Source organism: Hemitrygon akajei, chromosome 22, assembly GCF_048418815.1.
Source record: "Hemitrygon akajei chromosome 22, sHemAka1.3, whole genome shotgun sequence".
NCBI classification, from domain to species: Eukaryota; Metazoa; Chordata; class Chondrichthyes; order Myliobatiformes; family Dasyatidae; genus Hemitrygon; species Hemitrygon akajei.
The window spans coordinates 15,545,382-15,564,059 of record NC_133145.1 but is presented as its reverse complement, the minus strand read 5'-3'; the positions used below and the strand labels follow the sequence as shown (position 1 = coordinate 15,564,059).

Below are 18,678 nucleotides of genomic sequence, written 5' to 3'. Positions count from 1 at the left end.
ACAGTTCTTTGGGAATATAAAGTAAATCTAAAACCTTCCGACTCAGAGGGAAGGTGAGACTATTAGCATCTAACACACACATAACTTTTCAACATGATGCAATTATTCAGCATGAAGGGAAATACCAGTTGAGCGAACACTACCACACTCTAGGAACTAATTTCTCTCCATGATTTCAACAATGGTGAGTGGTGTGATGTGTCAAGGATGGTCAATTTAGGCCAAAACAAAAATTGCTAAACCAGTTAATTTGGTGTCCTTTGCTGTTGGTGGAAAAGCTCCACTGGGGTTGAGTGAGCATCAAAATCTGAACAGCAACCATCACATATCTCACAAAGATGCCTGGAGCCTGCCAAAGGGTCTTGGCCTGAAACGTTGGCTGTACTTTTTTTCCATATAGTAGAAGCTGCCTGGCCTGCTGAGTTCCTCCAACTTTTTGTGTGTGTTGCTTGGATTTCCAGCATCTGCAGATTTTCTCTTGTTTGTGACCATCACATATCTCATTTGTGAGATTAGTTTGGATTTTTATAGACAATAGGTGCAGAAGTAGACCATTCGGCCCTTCGAGCCTGCACTGCCATTTTGAGATCATGGCTGATCAATTCCTATCAATACCCGGCTCCTGCCTTGTCCCCATATCCCCTGATTCCCCTATCCATAAGATACCTATCTAGCTCCTTCTTGAAAGCAGAGAATTGGCCTCCACTACCTTCCGAGGCAGCGCATTCCAGACCCCCACAACTCTCTGGGAGAAGAAGTTTTTCCTTAACTCTGTCCTAAATGACCTACCCCTTATTCTCAAACCATGCCCTCTGGTACTGGACTCTCTCAGCTTCTGGAACATATTTCCTGCCTCTATCTTGTCCAATCCCTTAATAATCTTATATGTTTCAATCAGATCCCCTCTCAATCTCCTTAATTCCAGCGTGTACAAGCCCAGTCTCTCTAACCTCTCTGCGTAAGACAGTCCAGACATCCCAGGAATTAACCTCGTGAATCTACGCTGCACTTCCTCTACAGCCAGGATGTCCTTCCTTAACCCTGGAGACCAAAACTGTACACAATACTCCAGGTGTGGTCTCACCAGGGCTCTGTACAAATGCAAGAGGATTTCCTTGCTCTTGTACTCAATTCCCTTTGTAATAAAGGCCAACATTCCATTAGCCTTCTTCACTGCCTGCTGCACTTGCTCATTCACCTTCAGTGACTGATGAACAAGGACTCTGAGATCTCTTTGTATTACTCCCTTACCCAACTCTATACCGTTCAGATAATAATCTGCCTTCCTGTTCTTACTCCCAAAGTGGATAACCTCACACTTATTCACATTAAACGCCATCTGCCAAGTATCTGCCCACTCACCCAGCCTATCCAAGTCACCCTGAATTCTCCTAACATCCTCATCACATGTCACACTGCCACCCAGCTTAGTAACATCAGCAAATTTGCTGATGTTATTTTCTATGCCTTCATCCAAATCGTTAACGTAAATGGTAAACAGCTGTGGTCCCAATACCGAGCCCTGTGGCATTTTTCTCATAAAGAGTAGGAATGAATGGACTGTGCATTAAGGTTCCTCTTTTCAATGCCAGCTCAGTCTGCTGAAACAAAGAGAATTTCTCTGTGGTTTAGGACACTACAGCTACATCACTCCCTATATGAGTAGGGCAAAGCCAGATTCCAGCTATGTAATCATAGAATCACAGAAAAATTACCATTGTCCCATTATCTACATGTTTGTCAAAAAAGAACAACTCACCCTAATCTGACCTCCCAGATCTGTAGCCCTGCAGTTCATGGCTTGTCAGCTCCATATTCAACTGCTCGTTAATTGGAATGAAGATTCTGTCCTTCATTGTCCTTTCAGGCAAAGAATTCCAGAATGCTCCACTATCTGCATGAACCTTTTCCCTCAGTTCTCTCTTCCTCCCAACAATTCCTCTGCTTCTCGGTGTTCGAACCTTCTGCTCAGCGATGGGTTCTTACCATTTATTCCATCTATGCCCATCATAATTGTACACACCTCAGTTATTTCACCTTATCAGTGTCCCTTGTTCCGAAGAGAATGACCCAGATGGTTAAAATTTTCCACCCTTGCGATATCCTCAGAAATCTACTCTGTACCCTCACCAGTGCAATTACATTGTTCTCTAATGTGGTGTCTAAAAATTATGATGTGGCCTTTACTAGAGTTGTAATATCATTCTGAACAAAATTCCTTGTGTACTTACATTTTATGCTTTGTCTGACAAAGGAAATTCTTTGAGTTGTTTCAACAGCCTTACTGACCTGTCCTGCTGCCAAAGAACACACTTTGCAAGGTCCTCTGTTCCTTCTTGCTATTAAACATAATTTTATTCCGTATCCTTGTTCCTTGTTATGTTTTCCTAATGCATTACCTTGATCATCTCTGGATTACCTCACATCTGTCTACATGAAGTTCTATTTGCTACTTATCTGCCCAACTCACCCAACCAACTGTATCTTCTTGCAGCCTAAACCCTATCTTCTCACTATTAATCACAGGGTCAATTCTGGAATTATCTCCATTCAAACCAAGATAGAGTAAATTTACTGATTTATTGAGATACAATGCAAAACAGGCCTTTCCAGCCCCTTGAGCCACATCGCCCAGCAAACACCCAATCGAATCCTAGTCTAATAGAACATTGAACAAAAAACAATAGTGCTGGAACAGGCCACTCGGCCCGGCCCACAATGTAGTGCTGAACCAGGTACAATGCCCTAACAACACCCTAAAATAAATCCCTCCTACCTACACAATGTCAATATCCCTCCACCTTTCTCATATTCATGTGCTGATCTTAACTTCTCTTAAAAGCCTCTAATGTATTTTAGATTAGATTAGATTCAACTTTATTGTCATTGTGCCGAGTACAGATACAAAGCCAATGAAATACAGTTAGCATCTAACCAGAAATACAAAGAATAGTGTTATTTACAAAATAACTGCGAATAAAAAGTGCTACGGCACACAACTGTAAAAGTACTGAGACAGTGCAATATGGGTTCAGTACTGCCACTACCACCATTTGCCTCTACCACCATACCAGACAGCGCGTTCCAGTGATCCAACAGTCTCTGAGTAAAAAAGCGTAACCCTCACATCCCCGTTGAACCTACACTTGCTCGTTTTCAATACATGCCATCATCACAGGACAATGACTGTGAGAGGAAACCAGGGTGATCACAGGGAGAATGTACAAACTCCTTACAGGCAGCAACGGGAAATACTCTTGCATCTGTTTCTTACAACCAGATTTTTAAAAACTGCCAGAAGAACAGAAGCAGGAATGGGTCGTACATCCCCTCAGTACTTCCTCACCTTTCATTAAGATCATAAATTCCACAAGGTTATTTTACCTTCACCACATCTTCTAATTCCTTCAATGTGCAAAAAAAAACTTATCAGCCTCCACCTTGCACACATTCACAGAGTAAGCACCTTTTGAAGGGGAGAATTTACAACACTCTGGAACTTCTTGTCTCTACTTTGCTGTACCCTGAGCCTATGCACCTGCACTCTGAACTCTCCAGCTGAAGAAAGGCCATTGTAGCACATCTCCTGTAATTCCCTTCCAGTCTGATATACAGTATATTAAAGAAGTCACCTTACAGGATTGAAATTCTTACCGGTACAGACCAGTCTCTCTCAAAATAATAATCCATCATCCTGGGACTCAATCTAATGAAACTCCATGAGCCTGACTCCAGGGCAGGAAGGAATACTGTACACACAAAATGCTGGAGGAACTCAGCAGGCCAGGCAGCATCTGTAGAAAAAAAGTACAGTCAATGTTTCGAGCTGAAACCCTTAGGCAGTAGGGCCTGGTTTTGGTACAGGGTACTGCACACAATAGTCCTATCTCAGCTTGATTTCCTTGCCTGTGAACCACAAGTATTTACATTAAAGGTGAACAGATCATTTGCAAGTCAAGCAAACTCATTGTCCATTGTTAAACTGGTGTGCAGGATTGGTGAGGTGAGGGAGAGACCAATTTCACCAACAATTGATAGGTTTGACTAATAAGGTAATTTGTAATTAAGCCTAGGAACCAATGTAGATCAGTGAATATAGCTAATGTGGGTGAATGTGAGTGAGTGAACTCCATGCCACCAGGTAGCAGTTTGAAATGAACTTCCAAATCTAAACGTGTTTTCTCTCTACATATGCAGCCTGACCTACTGAGGATCCCCAGCAGTTTCATTTTACCACCTATGATCACTTAGCATTTATAATTTTTTAAAAAGTCTTGCTTTAGTCTAGCTTCACAAGAGCTGGATGCTGAACTAAAGAGGAAGATATTATGGGGGATGACAATAAGCAGTTAAAAGAAAGGGCACTAAGCGACTACATTTTATTCGGAGTTTAAGGAGATTTGGTTTGTCAACTAAAACACTCGAAAACTTAATAAATGTACCGTGGAAAGCATTCTGACTGGCTGCATCACCTCGTCTGGTATGGTGGGGGCGGAGGCTGCGACTGCACAAGGTCGAAGTAAGTTACAGAAACGAGTAAAATTAGTCAGGTTCATCATGGGTACCAGCCTCCGTAGTATCCAAGGAGCAGTGCCTTAGGAAGGCGGTATCCATCATTAAGGACCCGCATCACCCAGGACATGTTCTCTTCTCATTACTACCGTCGGAAAAGAGGCACAGAAGCAGCTTCCTCCCTTCTGCCATCTGATTTCTAAATGGACATTGAACTCCTGAACTCTACCTCACTACTTTAACATTTTTTTTGCAGTACTTATTTTAACTGAACTATTTATTTCAGATATATATATATATATATATATATATATATATATATATATATATATATATATATATATATATATTTACTGTAGCTCAGTTTTTTCTTTATTTATTATGTATTTCATTGTACTGTGCCGTAAAGTTAACGAATTTCACGACATATGCCGGTGATATTAAACCTGATTATGAATCTCAAAAGAACATCATAACTTCTGTAATGAGCCACCCACAGTGAAAATTAGTACAGCATTACCCAAATGGGGTTAATATCGAATGACTAATTCAATGACCTTAAAAGAGAAACAACATGGCCAAAGCAAATACATTTTGAAATTCACTCTATTAACATAATTGTTATACAAACACGACGAGGCGGGTGCCAATGTGTACATCTCCCGTTTCGTGAAATGCAAGTGATTGATGGGAGCTCGGTCCAATGCGACTGGAGTGAGCAGTGGAGCCGGGAGGGGGAGGGCAGTTCCGTCCGCTTGCTCGCTATGCAGGTGCTAATGTGTGAGAGTTCGGGGTGGAACTCGGCTGCTCCGGGAGCATTGTCGGCGGCGGCGCGCTGATCCGGAATGCTGGCTGACTTGTAACCTCAGAGGCACGGCACAGAGACTACCGGCCGACCAGAGGATTGGCCTCTGCCTCTCGCTCCTGGGAGCTCGAGTTATCTGTGCTGCTGAGTTGGGTCGGACTCCCGGTAGGTTAGGACGGCTTTAACGTGTTGCTGATCGGGGCGCCGGGTGAGTTGTTGCCGTGTTGACCTGCTTAACTACTTTTTATCCCCTCACCCCGCCCCCTACCACTCTTCCCGGCACTGGGCTGTGATCCGAACCCACGCCGGAGCTTTCCTACCGTCACCCCGCACCGACTTCAGGAGTCGCTCTGCCGGCTCCCACCCGGTGACCCTGCCCCCTCTGTCTGGTTGGGGTGAAAGGGAGGAATCCCCGGGATCCGAGCTCGGAGAAGTCAGCGGGAATGCCTGCCGCCGAACTGGAGGACGGATTGCTGGTTCTTCGCGTGTCCCTGGGAGACGGCCAAAGTGTTCGCGGTGGGGTCGGGGCACTGGGTCTCTCGGGAGGTGTACCCGGTGGGGGTTGTAGTTGACTGGGGGTCTCGGGAGGTGTTCCCGGCGGGGTTTCTAGCTGATGAAGCTGCTCCTAGGGTTGCCTCCGGGACGTGGGGGTATGTTCCTGTTAACTTTCCCAGGGTTTCGGAGAGGGGGATGGGTGTTGTTTGTGTCTGTCCCGGGGGGGGGGGGGGGGGTGTTTGTCCAGGATCCGCGAGGGAAGGGTGGTAGTGGTGGTGGGTGCATTGGTTAGAAGGAGGGAATCTTTCCCAAAGTCCTGGCGATGTGTCCCATAGGGGGTGGGTATGTTTGCCTTTGGTGGGGTGGGGGGGGGGGGGGGTTCCCGGTGTGGATGACCTTCGGCGCCGCTTATCCTTGGCACAGTCGGGGTGGGTTTTTGGTGGGTCTATGAGCTGGCACAGTTTCACTGGCTGAACTTCGTCGCTCTTTGTACCCGGCGCAGGTGTGCAGACAGGCAGGCGGCGGGTGGGGTGGTCAGGGGGTCGCGTTGTCGGCGTCGAGAAAACTCACAAGAAATGACGAAAGTTATTTCATTGGACCGGAGGCGGGCGATGAATTTATTGATAGAAAAGATCTTGCAGATACTGGAAATCCAGAGCAACACCCGCAAAGTGATTAACTTATTAGTGTGTGTTTTGTCACCCCTTCTCCAGGCTGTGAGCTGTTGGCTGCTCATTATCTGGTGGGACCACGGCACGACATGGGTTAAACATTCCCTGGATCCAGGAGGCGGGAGAGGCAGAGCGGCGAGTCCCGGTCCAACCTTCTCTGCCTGGGAAATAATACTTCACGGAAGGTGCGGAGCTTCAACCTGCAGTTGACCCGAATTGACCACTTCCACTTTTGCTGGGCTGCGAAGATCGGGGAAAGGATTTTGAATGTGGTTGGCCGTCTCGGTTAACTATAGTCAACACAATGTAACCAAGGGAGTGCGAGGACGCACACGCTGATTGTCCAAACATGGGGAGAGAACAGGAGCTGGTGCTGGCTGCGAAGAACGGCGACATGCCGTCTGCACAGAAGTTGTTGGCCAAGATTAAGGCTTCGAAAAACAGTAAGTAAACCGATACTTAGCGGGCAGAGCAAGCCTGCGAGTCTCATCTTCAAGTTTTCTGCCGTTCTTGTTGCATACATTTGCAGAGAGTTTGCAGAAGAGCGCGCTTTTGTAGTTGGTACCATGGCGAATAAGGAGGATCTGTGTATTTGTTTTCCCCAAATAAACGCGCTGTGTCTGGTCTGACTGGGGTTCGTTGAATTATAGCGGTGTGCAGCTTTTGATTGGACCTGTTCCGGGACTATCGGCGGTAAAGCAAGTCAGAGGCAAGGGTGAAATGTAAGATGAATCCAACACCGTAGCATTGAGGAACACGCACAAAATACTGGAGGAACTCGACTCTTAGGGTTGATTTGAGACCCTTCACCAGAAAGGGACGGAAGCCAGGATAAGAAGTGGTGGTGGGATGACCAAGCCGCAGGTGATACAGTGGCATTGAACGTTTTTGATTTGTAAGTCCCTTGGCATGAACACGAGGTCAGGCACATAACACCAGCTGTTGAATCTCCACTTTGAGTCCCTTTAGTTCCTTCCCACCATCTACAAATAACACTATCACTCTATATTCCCCCTTTCATGGTCAGAGAGAACAGAAATAGGCCATTTAGCCCACTGAATCAACCATCAGATTCCCATTCATGCTTGCCCTCCATTAAATCCTATTTTAGTCTTCCTGCATCCTCATTTTCTCATCTTCTACCAGGCATCTGTTATTAGAATTCAACCAGTGGGATTAAACTGGACCATCTAATGTGTGCCTGAGGTCAGAATGGAAGCCAGGTCTCTGGCACAGAGGCTGTTACTGTGTTCTGCCCCAGGATTGAGGCGAAGTTATTTCCTGTTGTGTTCTTCCCAGTAACTCTCGGACAGCCTTGAGCTGTGCAGGTTCCTCATCGCCACTCCATGACCTCAGCTGTGGTCTCTGTGGGGAGAAAGGGTAAGGTTTGCACCAGTTTCAGAGTCAAGATCCTTGTTCCTTGTAACCTCCAGCTCAGTGAGAACCTTTTAAACTTTTACAAACTAGATCCAAAGAGAGAAATGACTGGTTATTCTATGTGATAACTGTCCCACGAAGGTCCCACTTGGCCTCGTGCTAAAACCAGTTAGCACCCTGTGTTTAATTGTTTCATTATCTTTGGCACATAACCAAATCTTTAACTCTATTAATCTTGTACCTATGGGGATTTGGCATATGTTGATGAAAGTGTTAAAAACAATAGCTTGCATTTCTATATCTTGCCATAACGTATACAGTTTGCCAAGGTGAAGCCTGGGTGCGATTATCCAGCAAAATTTAACACCCATCTGTATTAAAAATAATCAATGCAGAGTGAACCCAATTTTCTTCCCTATTCTGATCCCAGCTTTGTTCGTACCACCCCTCCCCTTTCTAATGCAGAACGGTCTTTCCTCAGCAGAGGTCTCACATTTTTACCCCACTGCTCCTCTGACCAACAGCTTGCTTGTTTAGTGGTGAATTTTAGGGAGCGAGTGGTAGAGATGAAGTGGCCACAGGGTTTGAGACCCAGGTAGCTGAAAGTACAGATGTCAGAGGTGGTCTCTTGAACATAGGGTTGATGAAGATTGGTTACCTTATAGTCTGAAGGGAGCAGTCAAGATGTGGACAAGGCAAGCCTGCAGGGAAATCAGAACACAACGATGAGAATTATGATATGAGGATAGAAGAATTATCTTTTACTGCAGTAGTGCTCAGTTAACCTCCGTATGAGCACCCTTCCCTGTCCCTATTTGCAACTGACATCTGAAAAATCAGTGCTCTTAACATTTTATTCACATTGGTTCCTTTTTTTCTGTAGACTACCACAAACTGCTCGGCTCAGATATAATAACGTTGGGAGGCCATTTGAAACATCACATTCATGCTGGCTCCTAACAGAGCAATCCCATTCTTCTCCATTTCTCTGCGTGCTCTCAGCTTCTTGTCACCCGAGTGTGTCCAACACTCCCCTTTGCTTTCTTTTGCCATATCTGTACACCAAGGGGTAACTAACAGTGGTCTGTTAACCTACCAACAAGTCTTTGCGAAGTGGGAGGAATTCAGCAGACACTCACCAGGGAAAGTGCAAACTCTGCACAAATGGTCTCTTGAGGTCAGATTGAGCTGGGTCTCTGGAACTCTGATTCAGGAGTTGTAAATGCTGCGCCACTACTGAGGCTGTAAACTTGATTTTTGTCAATGAAACTGACCAGAGTTCTTTAAAAGAGTAAGCTCTTAAATGTGCATACAGATGCCTTTTTCTCTGACTCTGCCGGACCATCATCCCTGTTTAGGTTCTGCTGAACACCCCCCCCCCCCCCACACTGAAGGCTATGTAAATACAAGCTGCTGTAATCAGTGTTGGGAATTATTTCTCATGGTATGAACGGACATTTAGGCTGAACTGTCAGGAACTTGTTCGTGGAAGCTAGGGCTAATGTAAACCAAACTGGTAAGACATGGCTGGGGAAACATGAGCAACAAGGGCTAAAGTGAATTTGGTTGACTTCAGTTTGCTTTCTTTATTTTCATTTTGAGTGAATACTTGACTGCTAAGTACCACTCATTGAGCGATCTCTTAAATGCAGTTGGAGGTTGCTTCTAGCATTTTTGCTGACCCAGAGTAGCTTACAGCCAGTGAATGACTTCAAAGTTATGGATATTGCTGTAATGGAGGGTCAGCGTCTTTCACCAGAGTCCAGTTGTAATTGATTAGGTCAGAGTACCCAGCCCGTTATATTTGGACAGCTGTTCACATGGATGGTAGTGTCAATAGTGTAGTGGATACTGCACAGGAGGCAATGAGTTACAGTATGAAGGACATTTGGTGCATCTATAAGTCACAAGGGTGATTATCTCCAGTTCAAGTATCTTTACTCTAGTTTCAGCCTTGGTCTGTCATTGTGGTTGGTTTGAACCTCCCCTCAGAGACTAGTCCACAGTGTAATCTGATGCTCACTACCTTAAGAGGTATTTAACTTGGAGGCAGGGCACAGAAAGATCCAGACCTAATGTGGGAATTGAAATCAGTATGGATGGGCTAGAAGCTTAGCCTGGCCATGGTGGGTTGAGGGACCTGTTCTGTGTTGTGTGACTCCAAGGCAAGGAAAAGAGAACAGCACTGCCAGAGGTACTACCTTTCAGATTGGAATCTACACAGCAGTCTTCTGAGTAACACTTGGATCTTGTGCAGAAGTCAGCAATAAGACTTGTAAGAGGTTCGTCTTAATTGTGAATTAGCATTCACAATTGTTTGTCAGAAATGAGTTATGTTAAAAATATCAACTATGCTGATGTCAATTGAATGAAAAATTGGTTTGTTCAGTAATGCTAAGCTCATTGGGCCAGATACCCCATTGCTGTAACTAGACATATTGGACCAGAAAAGTTTTGCCAATCTCCCTTTTTTGGCTTCAAATTAGCATCCTGTATTTTTCTAATTCCTAGTGGTTCTCCCTAAATTATTTTGCTGTCTCATAGCTTAGAATCAGCATGTGATTTGCAGTTGAGGTACAAGAAACTATAGATACTGGAATCTGGAGCAATGCATAATCTGCTATAGGAACTTATTTTCTCTAAACCAGTGCAAGCTGTTGGGCTTGGGTAGAATGTTATTATGATGATGCAAGGTGATTGTTTGGCCCACTGTGTCCCTGCTGGCCCCAGCAGAGCTAACACATTCTCCCCTCTGTTTTCCTTTGCATGCTGTTGGCTTATTATCTCCCACATGTGCCCAGTAACTCCCATTAAATTCTTTTAACCATTTGCCTGCATGAGGTCAGCTAAGCTGTCACTCAAACAAGGCTTTCATGTGAAATGTCAGAAGTTCCTTTCCTCCCGCAGATGCTGCTTTACCTGCTGAGTTCCTCCAGCAGATTGTTTGGTCGTTTGCTATTTGTCTTTGTGGTTGATTTGAGGAAACCCATCCACTGCTCTAGTGTCTCACTTCCAACGTTGCCAACACTGAGGTTGATGCTGTCTTGTATGACAGGAGTAATGGATTGAAGTACAATAGGGAAAGTATCTGCAGTTGTGATGGAGCCCATAACTGAGGTCATGAGAGTTATGCTAACTGTTCATTTGGGGGAGGGGGGTGGAGGAATTGATTTTTTTAATATAGCTTGAATTTTGTATATGCTTGGACAGCTGATTGGTGCAGTGATATTAGTAAAGATGGTATTCACTGATTTTAGTAGTATGGTTAATGGCAAATTCTTCCATTGCTTTGTCTCCTCATTACTCTCGATGTCCAGCCTCCTGTTGGAAGAGCTAAGTTTGTCCATTGATGAACCTTTAGTTGACTTCCTAACTAAATTTCTCCATGAAATCTGCCATCTGTGGCTGCACGCATTCGGCTATCAACCCAGAGTTCTCTGGAAACCCTTGGTCCATTGCTCTCTGTTCTTAACCTCTGTGTTCTTCTAACCCACCAAGAAACCTATGCTTCACAGCTTCTGGTCTCTTATACACCTGAATTTATTTTTACTGTGTTGTGCTCATCCCTTTAACTGCCTAGGATCTCAGCTTTGGAATTTCTTCCTAAAACACTTCACCCAGTGGCGTTCATCAACTACGATGAATTGACTCCTGCCCAAGAAGGGCTTGGACCCGCTGCAGTTTGCTTTTCTACAATAGGTCTGCAGCGGATGCAATTTCACTGGCTCTCTACTTGATGTTGGATCACTTGGACAGTAGCAGTACCCACGTCAGACTGCTGTTTATTAACTACAGCTCAGTGTTCAACACAATCATGCCCTCAGTTCTGATTCACAAGCTCCAAAACCAGGGCTTCTTCATTCCCTCTGTAAATGGATCCTTGACTTCCATACCGAGAGACCACAGTCAGTGTGGACCAGAATTAACATCCCCTCGCTGACAATGAACACTGGTGCACCTCAGAAGTATATTTAGCCCACTGCTCTACTCTCTCTACACCCATGATTGTGTGGCTAGGCACAGCTCAAATACCATCTACAAAACTGCTGAATTTTAGATGGTGATGAGGTGTACAGGAGTGAGATAGATCAGCTGGTTGAGTGATGTCACACCAACAGCCATTACTCAACATTGGTAAGACTAAGGAATTCATTGTGGATTTCAGACCCACATCAGTCCTCATTGAGGCATCAGTGGGGGAAAGGGTGAGCAGTTTCAAGTTGCTGGGTGTCAACATCTGAGAATCTATCCTGGGCCCAACATATTGATGCAATTACAAAGATGGCATGACAGCAGCTATATTTCATTAGAAGTTTGAGGGGAATTGGTATATTGCTAAAGACGCTTGCAAATTTCTTCAGATGTACTGTGGAGAGAATTCTAACTGGTTGCATCACTGCCTGAAATGGAAGAGCCACTGCACAGGACCAGAAAAAGCTGCAGAAAGTTGTAACATGCCCTCTTCTATTTGTTACCGTCAAGGAAGAGGTACAGGAGCAAGAAGACACACATTTAATGTTTCAGGAACAGCTCCTTCCCTTCTGCCAATAAATTTATGAATGGACAATCAACCCATGGATACTATTTTTTTTGCTGTTATTTAATTTATCTTTTGTATATGCATTGTCATTTATTATGTATTGCAATGTACTGCTGCTGCAAAACAACACATTTCATGACATATGCCAGTGAGATTAAATCTGATTCTGCCTGTGAGCATTGCCTAAAGGCTTCCTCTAGCATATCACTTGTGCTCTAGATTACAGTATGTCCAGTCTCGTGTCTGTCTTCCCTAAAACCTACTCCTTCAACCTAGTGTTTGAGGAGATACCAGTTCTGGTATCTCCTCAGGCAATGCCCTCGTTTAACTTTCGTTAATACACCTTGGGTATTTTCCTGTGTGACAGGCGCTCTAGTCTAGTCTAATCGGGCGAATTGGTAGATTAGTGGTTGGCGTAATGCTCTACAGCATCAGTGATCGGGGTTCAATTCCTGCCATTGTTTGTAAGGAGCTTGTGTGTTTTCCCCAAGACTGTGCAGGTTAAGATTAGTAACTTGTGGGTGTGCTATCTTGGCGCCAGCATCCTGGTGGCACTTGAGTGTTGCTTCCAACATGCATTGGACTGTTGGTAGTTGACGCAGTATGATACATTTCACTGTATGTTTTTATGTTTCAATGTACATGTGACAAATGAAACTTTATCTTTAGAATTCTCACAACACACAAAATGCTGGTGGAACACAGCAGGCTAGGCAGCATCTATAAGGAGAAGCACTGTCGACATTTCGGGCTGAGACCCTTCGTCAGGACTAACAGAAAGGAAAGATATTAAGAGATTTGAAAGTAGTGGGGGAGGGGGAAATGCGAAATGATAGAAGAAGACCGGAGGGGGTGGGATGAAGCTAAGAGCTGGAAAGGTGATTGGTGAAAGTGATACAGAGCTGGAGAAGGGAAAGGATCATGGGACGGGAGGCCTAGGGAGAAAGAAAGGTGGGGGGGGGGGGGGGACACCAGAGGGAGATGGAGAACAGGTAGAGTGATGGGCAGAGAGAGAAAAAAACAAACAACTAAATATGTCAGGGATGGGGTAAGAAGGGGAGGAGGGGCATTAACAGAAGTTAGAGTAGTCAATGTTCATGCCATCAGGTTGGAGGCTACCCAGCCGGTATATAAGGTGTTGTTCCTCCAACCTGAGTGTGGCTTCATCTTGACAGTAGAGGAGGCCATGGATAGACATATCAGAATGGAAATGGGACGTGGAATTAAAATGTGTGGCCACTGGGAGATCCTGCTTTCTCTGGCGGACAGAGCGTAGGTGTTGAGCGAAATGGTGTCCCAATCTGCATCGGGTCTCACCAATATACAAAAGGCCACACCGGGAGCACAGGACGCAGTATACCACACCAGCCGACTCACAGGTGAAATGTCGCCTCACCTGGAAGGACTGTCTGGGGCCCTGAATGGTGGTGAGGGAGGAAGTGTAAGGGCAGGTGTAGCACTTGTTCTGCTTACAAGGATAAGTGCCAGGAGTGAGATTGGTGGGAAGGGATGGGGGGAACGAGTGGACAAGGGAGTCGCATAGGGAGCGATCCCTGCAAAAAGCAGAAGGGGGGGGGGGAGGGAAAGATGTGCTTGGTAGTGGGATCCCGTTGGAAGTGGCAGAAGTTTCGGAGAATTATACGTTGGACCTGGAGGCTGATGGAGTGGTAGGTGAGGACAGTGGGAACCCTATCCCGAGTGGGGTGGCAGGCGGGTGGGGTGAGGGCAGATGTGCGAGAAATGGGAGAGATGCGTTTGAGAGCAGAGTTGATGGTGGAAGTCCCTTTGTTTAAAAAAGGAAGACATCTCCTTCGTCCTGGAATGAAAAGCCTCATCCTGAGAGCAGATGCGGCGGAGACGGAGGAATTGTGAGAAGGGGATAGCATTTTTTGCAAGAGACAGGGTGGGAAGAGGAATAGTCCAGGTAGCTGTGACAGTCTGTAGGCATATAGTAGATATCAGTATATAAGCCGTCTCCAGAGATGGAGACAGAAAGATCAGGAAAGGGGAGGGAGGTGTCAGAAATGGAATAGGTAAATTTGAGAGCAGGCAAAGTTAATGAAGTCAACGAGCTCAGCATGCATGCAAGAGGCAGCGCCAATGCAGTCGTCGATGTAGCCAAGGAAAAGAGGGGGATGGATACCCGTATAGACTTGGAACATGGACTGTTCCACAAAGCCAACAAAAAGGCAGGCATAACTGGACCCATGCAGGTGCCCATGGCTACACCCTTGGTTTGGAGGAAGTGGGAAGAGCTAAAGGAGAAATTATTGAGAGTAAGAACTAATTCTGCTGGACGGAGGAGAGTGGTGGTAGAGGGGAATTGGTTAGATCTGGAATCCAAAAAGAAGCGAAGAGCTTTGAGACTGTCGTGGTGGGGGAATGGAGGTATATAGGAACTGGACATCCATGGTGAAAATAAGGCGGTGGGGGCCAGGGAACTTAGAGAGTCATTGAAAAAATTCAAAGCGTGAGAAGTGTCATGAACATAGGTGGGAAGAGATTGAACAAGGGGAGATAAAACAGTGTCAAGGTATTCAGAATTCTCATTTAACTCTATGCTTTTGAGTTTAACTGGAAGAGCGCAATTCCAGATCTTGCTGCTCTCCATTAGAATAATAAATTATTGTAAATGGAATGTAAATTAAAAGAGAATCGCCTTCAGAAATTTAACTGCAGCATTTTGCATTACTTGAATTCAAGACACACTACTTGAATAGTTATAATGAGGCACTTTTGGCATCTACATCTTTCCAAGCAGTCAGGAAGTATCTCTTGAGTTTGTATTGCAGCTTTTACCCTGTCTGACTAATTAGTGCTGAGAGCACAAGCTGTTAACACGCAGACCACAGCAGCCACAAGCCTCTCAGCCACTTCCGAACTGACAAACTTCATTACAATCAGAGGTTTTGACTCCTCGCCCACCACTCTTGCCCAGGATTTGGTGACTACCTTTAAGTCTCCACTTGCATGTCTTTTTATTTTAAAACTGCTCTCTCTGGATCATTTGGTAACTTGCTCCATATACTGTTGTCCATAGTGCCTGATGGCTTCGTGATATTGTTTGAGATCACTGGATCCTGCACTTTGAATGGAATGTTGCACTGTGTCACATGGCCAGACATACACCTAGGTGCAGCCCTGTGCTTGATCAGTGTTGTCAGATTTCTATCTGGCCCTTCAAGCCAGTAGTAACCATCTTGGTTGGTAAGGGTCAACTCTCTGCCAGCTGGCAGTTGAGCAGAGGTGTCTGTGTCTGTGACTTCCCAAGTGAAGCACAGAAATCCTTGGGAACACTTACCTACAGTTCCAGTTGTACTCTGCACCTCCCCCATCAGTGGGAAAAGTTTGAGGAAACTATTACAAGAAATGTCTTTCAGGATGTGTTTGTGTATAGTAGAAGTGGATACTAAATAGACTGGCTTGCTTGTTTCAGCTTTTATTGTGCTTGGAACTGTTTCCATAGCTCTTGTGATAAAGTAATTAGAACCGAGTTCCCAGTGTAGCTTGGTTTCCCAACCACAATGCACTGTGATACCTTCAGATGCAAGATTGGACAAGATCTGTGCTGCCCGATTCCTCGGTTTATTTAAATTAGATTTAAATGCAGTTCTCTTTTGAAATAGACTTAAATGAAAACAGAAATTGGTTAACTTTTAGATCTGGTTTGTGTGTTTGTTTTCTGACATCAAAGTGAAGGATGGCTGTTTTGGAATTCTTTCAGTTTGCATTGACACTTTATGTTCTGAATTATCAGCAAGGTAATCTAAGACCCTGTCTCTCGTTTATTGTCCATTGTCTGAAGGGATACTGGATTTCACAACCCACTTCATATTCTTTCAACCCATTGCATCCACATTGACTTCTTTGCCTATCATACTAATCTTACTTGCCTGCAATGTTACTGTGTCCTTCTGTGCCTTGTCTATTTAAGTATCTGCCTAAATGCCTTTTAAACGTCATCGAGGTGCATTCCTTAAGCAATGGTCTTGGTAAGTCATGAGTTCCCTGACTGCTTACTGGACATGACTAGACCCTTGTTCAAGGAAAAAGAAAGTTTCTGAGATGGAAGGTTTCACTTTATGTGCCCATTATCAGTGTTGGTTTTGATCTGATATCCACATCTCTAGGAGTAATATTTGGATTTCATTTTCATTGGGTGGTGATTCTCTGTGGTTGCCTGATAGTGCAAAATTGCCCTGGCCATCTTGAGAGACAATGTTTTTAACTGAGAGTTTGTTCGAAGGTGGGGTACATCATAGTAGATTCCCTTTTGAGTTCAGTGGAAAAGGCAGGCCTGAAGTATTTTTTTCCTGTTACCCTCTCTCGTCTACATTTCCAAAAGAGGGGAAAACGAGGTGCAATGAAGTGCAGCATCCTCTGCTCTTGTTCTCCATTTGGTGTGCCTTCCTTTAATCGAGCACAGCTAAATTAAAAGCTTTGCATGATTACCTTCAGAGCACACACATGTGATGTTGCACTAAGTAGGCCCAGCATCAGCAATGACTGGCTGTCAGTGTTCAGAGATTTGATGAATCCCTGAAAATTTGGGGGTAGGAAGCAGTTCCTTAGTGGAAAAGTTTCCATTCAAGATGATGTACAGTCCATGCTCAAAGTCTTAACTTCATAATTGTTCTGACCCCCGCCTTCCTGGCACCACCACTGACTGGCTTCCGGGCACACCTTATCTAAATAGCTGCAACCCTCTGGGATCTCTCTAAAGTAGTAATTTGTCACTGTCAACTTCAATAATGTGCATCCACAGGATGTTTGACCCCTTGGGCATTGCAGCTGAGTCCAGTTTTCTGTCCTGTTTATGAAGGTGCAGATCCCAGCTGAGCCCAGTGGATAGCAATAAGGAGAGGTTCCACTTTCTCCCCACGAGCTGTCATCTGACCAGAGACGTGACTAAAGGATGGGGCTGGTCTCTCTTTACAATATTGTCAGAGGTACTTTTTTTTTAATGACGCTGCCTCTGCTTTGGATGACGTAGGTTCAGTCCTGACATCTAGAGCTTTCTGTGTGGAGTTTGCATATTCTTGTGACAGCATGGGTTTCCTCCCACATCCCAATGACTTGCATGCTATAGGTAACTTGTCACTAATTTCTCTCTACTGTGTGTGTTAGTGGTAGAATCTGTCTGGACTTGGAGTAAATAAATGAAGGATAGATCTAGCCCCATTCCCGCGCAATGCCCCAGTCAACTGGACGTTGCTGCCCTTCGTGGAGAAGTTCTTCCAGCACAATGCCTTTGACCACAGGGCCATCAGGAAGTGGTCAACATGTAATGTCCTCCAGGCACTGCAGGAGAAGGACGGGATGGACACAGTGGGGTGGTTCCCTGAGCAGACCATCCAGTACATCTGGCAAAATGCCTCATCGCCAGACCTCACCAACAGGCACCAAGATCCCTCCTATATGCCTGGAACATCATCTCCACATCCCGCTGCCCACGGGAGGACTGCAGTGGGGTGGAATCAGTATCCCACCTCTTTTCACACTATGGGTTTGTGGAGGAGAATGAAAGGGCTAGTGTCACGCTTCATCCCCAGCAGCTGCATAACAAGGGACTCTCTGCTCTCCTGGAGACACACATGGAGACAAACATCTGCTGGCAGATCATCAACTCAGTGAAAGACGCTCTCTGGTTGGCCCGAAACTTGATGGTCTACCAGCACATGGAGATGTCAGTGGCAGAATGCCGCCAGCTGGCACATTCTTGGTTGCAGGAGTACGTGCTGAGGGACCCACTCAAACTTGGTGCAGCCACCGCAAGGGCCTAGTGGGGAAGGACCATAGTTTAGGGTTCTTTTCCCGCGGGAGTGGGAGGGGTTGGGAGACGGGGAGTATACCCCTCAACAATGGTTGTACAGCATGAATCAACAGAGTGCCATGGGAGTGGCTGAAATTGGTAAATTGTATAGCGTGTAATGGTAATGTCTGTGAACTATTCAGAGTTTTAGAATGGTTTATTGTAAACAATTTTATTGTGAATAAAGTATAGTTTGTTTAATTAAAAGAAAGAATGCTTGATGCTCAGTGTGGGCTGAGGGGTCGGTCTCCGTACCTACTGAAATGTTAAATAAAATCCCTATCTATTCTCCAGGCTGATAAAGGTGATCTTGGGTCATTATATTATCAGGAAGTCAGGGACTTTCTCCATGGTAACCTGCACAACATTGATCCTTCATCGGGTATCTGCAGATAATCATCTTGTAGGACTTTGTTCTGCTAAGTTTAGCTGAAGTGTGTCCTGTATAATAGCACTGCGGTTAAAT

General features: G+C 45.0%; 1 protein-coding gene across 4 annotated transcripts in view; it reads left to right on the top strand.

Moving 5' to 3' along the window:
- The first annotated feature begins 5,225 nt into the window (after positions 1 to 5,225).
- The window catches only part of LOC140714992 (caskin-2-like), a 287,748-nt gene continuing 274,295 nt past the window's right edge, over positions 5,226 to 18,678 (top strand). The window contains exons 1-2 of one of the 4 annotated variants that reach the window (XM_073026734.1): positions 5,226 to 5,482; positions 6,526 to 6,926. In XM_073026734.1, coding sequence (XP_072882835.1) covers positions 6,833 to 6,926 — 94 coding nt within the window. In that variant the 5' untranslated portion in view covers positions 5,226 to 5,482; positions 6,526 to 6,832. Of the gene's footprint in view, positions 5,526 to 5,617; positions 5,834 to 5,943; positions 5,968 to 6,525; positions 6,927 to 18,678 lie in introns of those variants that run through there. The other 3 variants (XM_073026735.1, XM_073026736.1, XM_073026737.1) reach the window with 3 other exon arrangements.